Here is a 12811-nt window from a genome sequence, read left to right as displayed (position 1 = left end):
CTCTGCAGCAGACAGACATGTACCTTTCTTTTTATTTTATCAGTAAGAGGCAGTGAACATGCTTAAAAACTATAGCAAAGGAAAAGACTCAAGTTTGAAGGGGAGGAGAAGATGTAGAGAGCAATAAAGGACTATGTATTATCTTACATATTAGTTGTAAATAGTATGGCAGATTACAAGATGGAATAATTAACTTCTGTTGGACAATGTCATGACAGCCACAATTTCAGTTTTTCTGTGGGAATGTGAACGTGCAGCTTGAAGGTTTGTGTGATCTCCTTCCTGAGGAAGTTTTATCAGTGCTGCAGGTCAGTAGACATTCCCAGTTCCTCAAAGTGTTGTTTTGCCACAACAAATTCCATGAGATCCTAGGTGGGAATGCAGCAATAGATGGGTGCAGCTTTCCAAGGTGGAAACCCCTTGCACTGTTGTTATATTGATGCTTGTGCTTGTTGGTAGCCCTGCCCTGGCTTGCTGTCAGAGTTGATGACACCCATGGGAGTCATAAATAAATAACCTGTAATTCATGTTTTGATGACAGGATTTTGTGTATCTGGTTGTTTTGTTTGTTTTTATTCCCCAAAAGAACTGGGGAATCTTACTTTGTATATATCTTCATTTAACAAGTTGTTTTGACTAAATCCTCTTCTCTTTGCTAAAATGCAACAGTTTTCATTCTGACAGCACCAACCTGCTTTACAGAATACAGAGCCCCAGTGAGAATAGACCTTTAACAGCAATTTATATCCCAAGTCTGAAATGTGCACTTTATATCTGTTATGATCCCTGGGTGCCTGTTATGGGATTACTCACATCTTACCATTCTAAGTTTCTTTCCATAAACTAGTGGAAACCCTTGAGTCTCAGGTTCAAGGAATACACTCAGATGAAGCATGGTTTAACAGCTCCTTGGAGAGAAAGAAATAAGGTGGGAAAGTGAAGAATTGATGATCTATTAACTGTTTAAATTTCCCACCTTGAATTATTGACAACATGCGACATTACAGCTTTACAAATTACTGTCTATAAACAGCTTGGAAAATATGACCTTTGCCTTATAATTGGTCTCAAGATGCCTTCCAGCTTCACATAAACAGCTGCTGATGGCATATTTTGTTGCAGCTGGAATGGGTGGAAGAATGCAGGCAGAATTTTCTTGTCTAATCAGGCATATATTATAATTTGTCAAATGACAAAATGTACTCTGTGATTGCTGAAATGTCTCTGTTTGAGACTGGGCTCATTCCTCTGGAGTTTTGGAGTGATCTAATTTTCAGTAACAAAGACATCTAATTAGTTAAGGTTAGCTGTCTTTTACCTTCTGCCCTGTCTCTCTAGAGCAAGGAGATGCTAGAAAGGCCTGTGCTACTCTGATTCCTCCTTTTTCCTGGCCTGTGGAGACCAGTGAGTCCAAGCTGAATGGATGGTTTGTCCTGTTTGTTCATGGCAAACCAAGTGCACTAAATTCCTGCTTTGTGGGGTTGTCCATGTGATTAACACACAAAGTAAGTATTGTGCTGAATTTGGCCCTGAGATTTCTGCTGATTTGGGAGAAGCTGAGAACACAAGGACTTGATTTTTCATCTTCTCTTATCACTATTTAGGAGTAACAAGTCACCAGGTTAGTATTGGCAGACAGCTCATAAGGCACTTTCTGAACCTCAGGCCTGAGCCAAATTAATTTCTAATTTTACTCCATTCATATGGGGTTGCTCTAAGATGAGACCTACCAAGTTTGTCAATGGACTGATGTATTTTATTATCATTTGTTAGTGTAAGATACATAGGGAATCATAGAGAGTATTTTTGGATGAAAAGGTGTTTGGAAGAATAGATGCTCCCAACAACAGTGCAGCAAAAGAGTGTGCAACATAAAAATCATCTCTACACCAGACTTGCTTGTTTTCTCTGTTTCTGGGAAACATACCTTGTGTCTTTTAATGTGGTGTTGTTCATCACTGACTGAATATCAGTCCAAAAAGTCTATGTTCCCATCTGTGTGGATGCAAAATCTAGTAGGATTGCAAGGAGAGGAATAGAAAGCTTTGGCTCAGGTCCTTTTATAGCTAGGCAAGGGTGGAAGTTGTGACTCAACAGAGCAGGTCAGGACCTTGTAAAGACACCTCTTCCTCTGTTAGAGGACAGGGAAGATTAATTTCAAGAGTGAAGACCAAGGGGCTCATCAGAATAAATGTTTCCATCTTGCCTCCTGCAACAAATTTTCCTGAACTCTGCATGCTTGATGTTTGTAATAAAACCAACTTACATAACAGAGCTCTTGTGAGGAGTGATCAATTAATGTTTTCAGGGCACTTTTGGGACCCAAAGGCAAAAGGCACCTTATGGTTGCAAATTTCACTACCCCTGCTGCCCCAGGATGAAAGTTTTAGCTTAAAGATCCAATTTCTTCCCTGGAGTGGGAGGGAGAGTCTATTATTCAAGGATATCATCCTTATCTTTGTTGTAGTTGCCTTGTGGCCATGCAACATCACTCAATAATACTGTCAAGTATTATCTTTTGCTTGTGCCAGAGTGCTAAGCAGTGATTTATTGCTTGAATTCACATTGCTTTCATGAAAGTGATTTGTTGAAACAATAGTAAAGTGCTAAATAAATTATTCATTGCATGCTAATTTTTCACTTTTATATTCTGTAGTGAGCTGCAGAATAAACAATCTGGGTGTTGTTTACAAAGCCCAGGTTTTTGATTGTGTGTATCCCCCACCCCCAGTCTTTCCCCCAGGACATGGAACTTTTCCCAAGGATATCTTCAACCTTTCTCACCTTGGTTGCCCTTTGGGCTACTTTTCCTCTTCATGCTTTGTTCAGGTAGAGTTGGGTGAATTGTGTTCAAGTAGAGGCTTGGATTACTGGTTTGGGAAAAGCTGTGTGATTGGAGTTCATGGGTATTTCTAAATCCTTTAGAAACTTCTGGGTCTTAACCAGAAAGGCACCACCATAAATGGAGCTCACAAAGCAGGATCCTAGTGGCTGACTGGCATGTTTTCATAAGTCTTTTCTGGCATATTCCCTCTTTCTCTGAGTGTTGTGTGCTGATGTATTTAGCTGCCACTGGCTATGCTGTAAGTCCTAGTTTGCACATGAGATCAGGTGTCTGAGAAACTCCTCAGAAGCAAATTTTTACTTGTAGATCTGCTGGCTTCTCTACTTTCCTTCAGAAATGGTTTCTCAGCACTTGAAATCTTTGTCCCTTGGTAAAGCCCAGAGCCTCTGGAATGTGTCTGAGTGTTTCAGTAGCGAGCCAGGAGCAGGTCAGGCAGAGAACAGCAAAGTGCTTTTCTCCGCTTGACCCTTCCACCCTTTCTGGGTGTCTGCACCAAATCACTGCCAGTGGCTGCGTGTTTAAGACAAGCTGCTGACTGCCAGTGAATATAATGGGGTGTAAGAGAGGAATTTTCTTTCCAAGTAGTTTAGGGCTTTTCCCTCCTCTGGTCTTAATTCTGAAATAATCCCCTAAAGACCTATGTGGGTATTTGGTGAAATGAATAAACAGAAGGCCACATTTCCCTTTTGAAACATGCACAGAGCTCTCATGCTAATGGCTTTTAAGCATCAATGCAATTATAGTGTGTAATCGATTCTCTCTATAGCAGCTTTTGTCTTCTGAAATGAAACCCTGTCTCTTTCCTAATTATTTGCCTTTGTATTAAAACTTTTCAAGATGACAGGATGTCTATTCCATTGTTTTTGTCCTCCTTCCCATCTTTCCTGCCTGATTCTGCCACTGGAAGAAATTTGTTATTATGTTTTCTTAGAAACCTGAGTATCTCTGTTTTTTTTCCTACAATAATTTACTTGCTAGATTTTCCTTTTGCTCCTTTTAATTTATTGGGTTTGTGTTTGGTTCTTTGGTTTAGTTAATCATGTTTGGAGCTGCTAAGAAATATTTCCATGAAGCAGATTCTTATTGAATGAAAGAGGAATTAGTGAAAAGGGATTTCAGTGTGGGGAAAAAAAGGACTCAGAGCAGGGAATTAATTCTACTTTAGAAGTTAATCAGCATGTCAGTGGCCAAGGTGTTTTTCTGGAATGTGATAGGCCTAGGTTTGGGTCCTTTTCAAAGCCAGGAAAAGCAGTAACTCAGTGTCTTGACCTTTGGGCTTTAGCTATTACAGTGTCCTTCTCTCAGTCTCTCAGTTTGGTGGTAATATTTTAAATTCTTTTCAGACTATGACAAATTTCTTTTTCGTCCTGATGACAAGCATGAAGACTAGGGCTATCTTTAAAATATTTGAGGGAGAAAGATGCTGCATTTAGCCTCTCTTTATAATAATTTGTGTTGCTGTCTATACTAAAAGTTGTCACCATGCCAGGGACCCCTGCAAGCTGAGTGTAATAGAAACTGCCAAACATCTTGCTCTACTGATTGAATTACTCAAGATTAAGAAAGGAAATACTGATATCTGTATTTGGCAAACATTGAATTTCTGGCCTACAGGTGGTTTTTGTAGATGCCAAAAGTAGGAATAACTACGTTTTATATACAAATTATATACAATAAACTTATATACAAATTTATATAAGTTCATGAGTCCTAAAGCTACCTATGATAGCTATAAGAGCAAAAGAATTTGCCATGTTCTCTCTTTAAATGTGGCTAAAATTGTATAGCTGGGAAAACTTGCACAAATATTGCTGCGTATAGTTCTGTTTAATTGACCTCAACTTTTTTCCCCCTAAAATTCTGTCTCCCCTTGAGCTTATAGTAAATTTTGGTGTCCACAAAATATAGTGGGAAGGAACTTCCCTACTTATATATACATAATATTTTTAACCTTCCAAGTTTGCTTGGTCCTGTATGCTGAAAAGTTGTGAATAATAAATTCAGTACACTTGTGACTTTACAGATGTCTTTCATATCTCCTCTGTCTCTTTCTTGGATTGATAGTTGGAGTAATTTCTCACTAAAAAAAGGTCATTCCACATCTTTGATCATTCTTGATTGCTCTCTCTGATCCTTTTATTATTAGGCACAATAGTCACAATAGTTTTTGAATTAGGAAGAGTTTAATCTGCTGACTTATGGAAGTTATTAAAGGGAAGCGCCACCCTCTACATGGACAATTTTTAATGCTTTCCCTCTAAACTTCTATCTCTTGTGCCGCAGGTGGGATAGTGGGCAATATCAGACCTTTTTTTGTGTTCATGGATGGCTGCAGAAAAATGAAGGAATTTTACCTTATGGCTTCTTTTTAACAGAGGTTGGTGAAATGGAGATTTGGTGGTTTTCTGTGGTTGTCCTCCTCTGTCACTGCCCCCGTGTTGATCTGCAGTCCATGTGGAAAGGAAATCACAAAAGTCTTCATGACTCCATAGTTCTTGCTACTTGAGTGCTTGGTAGAGGCCCTGATACTGCTGGCTGGTGTAAAATTGCTAAAAATAATATGAAGAACAAGATTGGTGTAAGTAATTTGCCCCAAATAATAAGTTCTCTCAAATTTGTTTTTTTTTTTTAAATTAATTCACGAGCAGCCAGTAAAATTCTCAGTGAATTATTCAGGTTTATTTGTGACTTTATTTGGAAACATTTCTTCACATAGCTGTCTCACCAAACAGCTCATTGAGAATACTCCTGTGTTCTGGTTGTGTTATTTACATTCCCAGGGTTCTGGGTGATATTGGGGAAGTAGAGATGAAGGGAACAGACAGGTGCCCAATTATTTCCAATTTTTGAATGTGCAAACTCTCAAACGTGACAGCCTGAGAATGATAGTTTATTGACTTGTAATGCATAGAAAAAGCTTCAAGTCCTTTAGTTTCCCACTCAATTACATCAGACCTGCAAGCTCGTGAAAACTTAATTTAGTGCTTCTTTGTTATTGACTTACGTTCCTGTTAAGCTGGCGATGGAAGGGATCTCTGGAGTTTAATAAGGGATTCATGGATCACTGCACATTGAGGTGTACTTAAACTGTCTTGATTGTGCCTGGGTATGTGTTTCTCTCTCCCCAATTAGAAGGCAACGTGACTGTTCCATCAGGAGAGTCATGCAAATGTAGTTACACCATTAAATCCAGCTGCCATTTTTTACACAGCTGTGTGTGAAATGTTACAATGCTTTATTAGCCATTAGTCACACTGCAGGCTGCCTGTCTCTGTGACTGAACCTTTTCAGCTGGTGACAGCAGAGCAGCCCAACTGCAGGTGGGCTCTGTTGGGGTCCAGCAGCTCTGCATGTGCTGCATGCTCCTTGCATGGGTGGAAGGCACCACAGGAGAAGAAAACTGTGGCAGCTGCTCTTTCCTCAAGCTGTGACACATCCTGAAGATCAGCTCATAGTGTAGAGTGTGGAGCTGGCACATGACTGAGAGTAGGTGCTTTCTGCTGTGTTACTAGTTGTGGTACAGAATCAAAAGTGGAGTTCATGGAGACCCAGCTCAATTCTCTTATGGTGGAAATTAAAATGCTCTCAAGATTGATTAAAAAAATATGGGGTTTTTTGAAAATGTTCTTATGGTTTGAGGAAAACCATGATGGTGTCCAAGGTGTGAATGCCTTGTCTTTCCCAGAATAGCCACTGGGAATTGATTTCCTTTGGGAGATGGTGAGCCAGGTTCAAGCACCTCTTTTGTCAGTCTGTCTTCCCAGGTGTCTGTTTCTTACACTTTGTCTGAGTAACTAAACCCATTTTTAGTGCTCTATCTCTTGGTAGGTGCACTCACTTTGGGATGTAGTAAACCCAGGATCAGGTATCTTTTGCTCTGAGCTGTCAGTGCCGAAGTGATAAAGTTTTGTTTCTCTTTCCCTTTCCCACCTGCTATGGCAGAATAATCCACTTCAAGTGCTGATCCTAATGAATAACAGACTTTCTGAAGCCTGGTATTTCTATGCAAGAGGAAGGGTTATCTGTATTCACAGCAGAGCTGGAATAAGGCTGGATTTTTAGTTCCTTTTCATTCTATTTCTAGTTTGCTTGGTTTTTTTTTTTTTCTTCTTGCTCTTGTTAGCTTGCATTGATTGGTAAGCGGTAAAAAAAGGAGAAAAACACACAGCCCCAGAAAGCAAAAACAAAGCAAAAAACGAAGAAAAGGCAAGAGACTATTTTCATTTCATTACTGTGCTTCTTCACAGCTCCTATTCTGACATTTAGAACAACATAATATGCATGTCTCTGTTCATTAGGTTCCTCAGTACTACACAGTGACAGCCACAGAGGGTGGGGGAAAAAAGAAACAATCTTAAACATGAACTAACCTTTGCAGGCTAAATAACAAAGAAATGAGAGCAGCAAAGAAGAAAAATGATTTCTGAAAAAGTAAATCATGGCCTTGCATAGGTTACTCAACTATCATTACAAAGGGGGAAAAAGAATAGTGACCTCTATTATATACCTCAGAAATAACTATTTTTCTGCCCAGTGATTTGTTTGCTTTGCACATATATGTTTGAACAGATCTATTAATGGTATTTGAACCACAGTAAATGACACAAGGAGACTGCTGAAACCATGGATAATCTTAAAGACATTTGGAAGCTGATACAGATTCTCAAAAATTAAAAAGCTTCTAATAGAAAAAGCTTTTATGTATTTTTGAAATAGGATACCTATTCAAAGGATAATAGTTCCTGCACGAAGTGGAGATATCAAAGCTGTTAATCCAGAACCTGGTGCATGTGTTTGCCACAGCGTGGTGTCAAATACAAATCTTGGGAATGTTAAATGCTAAGATTTTTTCCTAAATATACTAGGAAGTCAGGATATAGCAATATTGCTTAGGGTTCTTGATGTAGCTAGTCAGGAACGGACATGCACATTTGGATGGGTCCAGGGATGCCTCTGCAGAATGATTGTTAGAGCTATATCACAAAGAATTGTGATGGAACGCAGCTGGCTTTCTTCCTTCATCAGTTCCAGGACAACTGCAGAACTTTAAGATTGTGTGGGTTTTACTGAAATTTATCGAGGAAGGAAAAAGAAAAAAAGAGACATTCCAGGCCTCTGGAGGGGGAAATATTTTGATTTCTTCTACTGGCACTTTTAATTTTTTTTTTTCATTTCATATTCATTTTGGGATGTCAATTACAATTTTTCTCCCGTCAAATGATGAAATTAAAATTCTCAATGGAGTTTTCTTTCATGGCTGTTTTAAGATTTGTAAATTTTCCTCACTTGGGAAAAAGGAAAAATCAGAGCATTTTATGAAAAATAATTCTCAGTCAATTTAGCACCAGTAATTACACACTTCTGATCTTAGTATTCCATAAAATTAGCCTGATTCTAATTCTGGGATTTTACAGTTTCTTGACTGTTGTATGATCTTCCCCAAGAGTAGATCAGCCAGTGGCAAGGAACAGGGATAAAATCATGCTGCTTTTCCCATTTATTCTTCCTAATTTCTATGCCTGCTCTCTTCAGGTCTGCTTCTGAAACTACCAGATGTCAAAATATTAATTGGGGGAAACATTCATTAGTCATTTATGTCCCTGGTACCTCTGGCAAGCAGAGCAGGAGAGGGCCAAGGGGAGAAAGCAGGACTTGGAAGGAGATATGAGGAGCTGTGCAGCTGCTTTGCAGGTCCAGGGAGGCTCAAAGCTGAGGGTGTGTGCAGCTCCCACATGATGTCCCCAAACAGGAGGGGAGTTCACAGCTGCCTTTCATTGGGTTGGGATTCAGAAAGGCTTTATGTGCACATCCCATCCCCTGTTGTGGTCTTCCCCCCTTGGTTTTTATTCGCTTGCTCAGTAGGGGATTTGCAGACCTGTCCAGAGGGTGCTGTGAGGGGTGGCAGTGGCACAGATCTGGATCTGGAGCTGACAGCTCCCTGCTGTCATTGATAAGCATTCCTGGGAGGATGGGGTTGGAAATGCGGGATTTACAAAGCCCTGATTGGAATCAGCCTTGGTGAAGAATTTGTGCCCACCCCAGCTCTGGCTCCTGCCTTGGCTGGGCCTTCCCAGCTTGGCTCCCTCTGCAAAGAGGGACATGCCAGGAGAGAGGGAAGCTCCTCCCTGCCTGCACTGGGGTTTTGGGGAGCACAGGGGATGATGTGCATGTCAAAGTGTCCTGGGGAGCACTGGGGGATTGTGGCTGCTGTCTGAGTTTCCCCATGAGCTGCACTGTAGCCATGATATTTTCTGAAAAATCCTTTCCTTAGGATTTTATCTCCTGAGAAGCTGAGAGGCCTCAGGAACAAAATGTAAACAATGGTTATCTGCTGCTGTGGAATGCAACAGGTGCATCTGTGGTTGGCTTCATGTGGTTGTTTCTAATTAATGGCCAATCACAGTCCAGCTGTGCAGACTGTCTCAGTCACAAACCTTTGTTATCATTCTTTGCTATTATATTCTTGGCTAGCCTTCTGATCAAATCCTTTCTTCTATTCTTTTAGTATAGTTTTAATGCAATATATATATAATAAAATAATAAATCAAGCCTTCTGAAACATGGAGTCAGATCCTCATCTCTTCCCTCATCATCAGACCCCTGTGAACACTGACACACTGCACATGACTTGTGTTCATGCAGATAGGAAATGCTTTGGGCAGGCTTTCTCTATGCTGGGAGTGATTTAGGAGTTGTGCTGTAGAAAAAGTTGTCAGGGGTGTGTTCTCTGCCCCTGTACTGCTCTTTCTGCTGTCTCCTGTGCTGCTGTGTGTATTGGAAGGAGATAATTACTATGGTGCAGTTTCAGGGTGTGTAGGAGGTAGATGGGCTTTGGCTTTGGAGAAGGCAGTGGTGAGGTCTGTTCCTCCCCATGTGCAATTCTGTGCCAAGCTGGTGCCAGCTGGCTTTGGGCTGATGGGCTCTGAACTTCCTGCAGTCCTTTGCTGCTCAGCCAAATTGGTTGAAGTTAACAATTTTATCAAGGGACCAGGGGGATTGTGTGTCTGTGAGCCTCATTTCTTAGGAACCCAGGCTGAAAATAAGAGGTATATAGATCAGAGGTTTTGTCAGATAAGAGTTGGGTCTCTAATTTGCTGTGGTTTTAATGGGCTAGGGAGGAGGATAAGATATACGGTGAGCTGGCAGGGAGACATGCAAAATAAATTAGTAGCAATAATAATGGTCTGGTAGTTTGTCCCAAATGTAGATCTTGTTAAAGAAGCCCATCATCTTAAAAGTCAGAAGTAAGTTCTTAAAGACACTAACAAAAGAGCAGGCTGAAATCTTTTGCTGCAAATTCATTTTGCTAAAATTACTTCCCTCCCCCTGGTAAGATAATTTTATTCTAGAAGTGCCTGCTTTGGCAGGAGGGAAAAACTCTTTATCAAAAGAGCTAATAAAAGTCATAAACTTGGAAACTCTTCCATTCTGGCTAAGCCTAAAACTTTTCAGTGAAGTTATAGAAACATTGATTGTTAGAGATATTTGAAGGTCCTCAGTTCAACCTCTTACTCAAAGCAGTGTTATCACCAGCTATAGATGAGGTCAGCCATGACTTTGTCTAGCCAGGTGTTAAAAAACTCCAAGGAGGGAGGTTTACAGATGTTCTGGGTAGTCTGCCCAGGTGTTGAACTAATACCCTTATTGAGATTTTCCCTGATGTCCAGCCAGTCCAGTGGTGATCATTTGCTTGTGTCAAATCATTTGCTGCAACCAGAAAGTGTTTGACTGGAGACAGGCCAGTGGGTTATCTGTGCACCACAGCTATGAAAAGGATCAGCAGCTTCAGTGTCTGTGAAACAGAGCAGAAAATAGTCACTATTTCCACTGCACGCAAGATCTCATCTCGTATCCTGAAACTCTGTCCAGATCTGAACTCATTCCCACTGCAGTCTGCCTCCTGGGGTTAAGGGAAGAACCTCTTGGTGATGTCATGCAGAGGAACTGAACAAAAGAAAGGGCCAAAAAAGGGCCCAACATATATCTCTGCAAATTCTTTCCATTTCAGTTTAGGCAATTGCTTTTAACAATTCATTCAGTTATGTTAAGCACCTATTAAAGGAATCCTAAGCCCTCCCTGGGGTCATTTCAGTTCTATGAGATTGTAATTGTTTGAGACTAACCATGATTTCTTCTTTTGCCTTTAGGTGATACTAATTCTGACAAAGCTGTATGACTACAACCTGGGAAGCATCACAGAGAGCTCTCTTTGGAGGTATGGAGATAAATTGAGTTAATAATTACCACCTTACATAAATAGGAAAAGCCTGATACAATTATTTTATTGAATTTAATTAGATTTCTTTAAAAGTGCTGGAAGGTTTCTAGCTAAACTTTCTCTCACTCCTGTCCTTTCATCCTCAAGGACAAAAAGGCTAAAGTCTCATTGTCTTGTTTCAGCCAGATAAGGTACTTCTCAGATATTCTGTCTTTTGATTTCACCTTTCCCATCTTATTCAGATTGAAATCAACCAATTGGTTTACTTTTGGGACAACTGGACAGCCCAAAGTCTTTGTTTACAATGAAGGATCTCAAGGCTGGTCTGCCCAAAATGATCCCTGTGAAAAGCCAGGGTTACTGAGGCTGGGGAAACACCTATGAGAGAGTCTGATCAATGTCTGATCAATGTCTGTTGATCAGAACTGATGGGATTAGTACTAGATAATTGATTTCTACTGTGTGAACTTGACTGCTGGACCAGTTTATAGGGAATGTTTTGAGACTTTCATGATTTAAAAGCATATCATGCACTATGTGAACCAAAGGGAAGAGCTGGGCCATGAACAATTTCTTCAGGCAGATATTTGGATTCAATGTGAGCACATGGTGCCTGGATTTCTTTCCCTGAAAAATTAACCCAGAAGCTGTTTCCTCTTTCCTGTGTCCCTGGTACTGCTTCCGTGAGCTGAAAGGGTGATTTTCTCATAGTTTCATCTGTGAAACTCTGGTGAGAAGCTTAGGAGTCTTGTATGCAGGTCACTGATGAAGATGGATAGGATACTGGCAGGATAGAAGAAAACGTTGGGTATTTAAAACTAAAACCTCTTGTTAGAATGAACTTGTTTTAATAAACTTATATAGGAAAGGAGTTTTCTTTTGTAAGGGAGAATTTTGGGACAGAAGTAGAACAAATAAACTTTTTGCTTAGGAGCTGAGTGGGTTTTAATAAAATGAGAGAGGAGGGAATTGGCATGAAGTACATTCTGAACTCGGGCTATTGCTTCACCCACTGGTCTGAAAAAATAAAACTAAAACCAAACAGACTAAAACCTGAAGAAACACAGCTTCTAGGATTTATTCTGAGCAGTAACAGGAATGCTCAAAAATATTAGTATTTTGTGGGGTTGAATAAATGGTTTTTCATACTGTTATGGGGGGTTACTCAATTAGTCTTTTCATACACTTTGCTGCTATGACTTTCTATTCCTTTTTCTTTAATATGGTACATGCACACCTAAAGGGTCTTTCAGGACTGTAACTTTGGCAATGTTTTTCTACAGGGAGTTTGTACTAGATTGTTTAATTTTTCAGTGGTTTTGAAAAAGAATATTCAAAAATATGAAAAACATTTTAATTTTCTCTGACTACCCTAAGTATATTCACCATGGGAAGTACTCATGTCTCCTTTGTCAGTCACTGCATTTCGGTGTGCACAGGCACCTCCTTCCCCATTGCTGACAGTGCTGAAGATCTGCTTCTGTCATGCAGGATTGTGTTGAGGAACTATTTTCTGACTGAAACTAGGACAGCCACATCAGAGTGGAAAGCACAGCTCCTGATGAGATGTATGAATGCAGCAAAAACTGTGCTGATGGCCTTATGCTCTTTTCTGTTTCTGGTTTCTGTGGAGCATTCCACAATGGCACAAAATTTTGCCCTGATTAAGAGGGGAGGGGCTGTGTGGCTGTCACTGGAGGGTGTAACAGAGAGCTGGGACCCCAGCAGTGTTGCAGTCCTAGAGTGAG

At 40.3% G+C, this 12811-nt stretch overlaps 1 protein-coding gene across 3 annotated transcripts in view; it reads left to right on the top strand.

Moving 5' to 3' along the window:
• The window catches only part of LOC131561595 (VPS10 domain-containing receptor SorCS1), a 256935-nt gene that overhangs the window by 70110 nt on the left and 174014 nt on the right, over positions 1–12811 (top strand). For all 3 annotated transcript variants that reach the window (XM_058810941.1, XM_058810942.1, XM_058810943.1), the window contains exon 2: positions 10993–11060. In XM_058810941.1, the coding sequence (XP_058666924.1) occupies positions 10993–11060 (68 nt within the window). The remainder of the gene's footprint in view (positions 1–10992; positions 11061–12811) is intronic.

This window comes from Ammospiza caudacuta, chromosome 9 (assembly GCF_027887145.1).
Source record: "Ammospiza caudacuta isolate bAmmCau1 chromosome 9, bAmmCau1.pri, whole genome shotgun sequence".
NCBI classification, from domain to species: Eukaryota; Metazoa; Chordata; class Aves; order Passeriformes; family Passerellidae; genus Ammospiza; species Ammospiza caudacuta.
The sequence above is the reverse complement of the archived record's forward strand: the minus strand, read 5'-3'. Positions and strand labels throughout refer to the sequence as shown.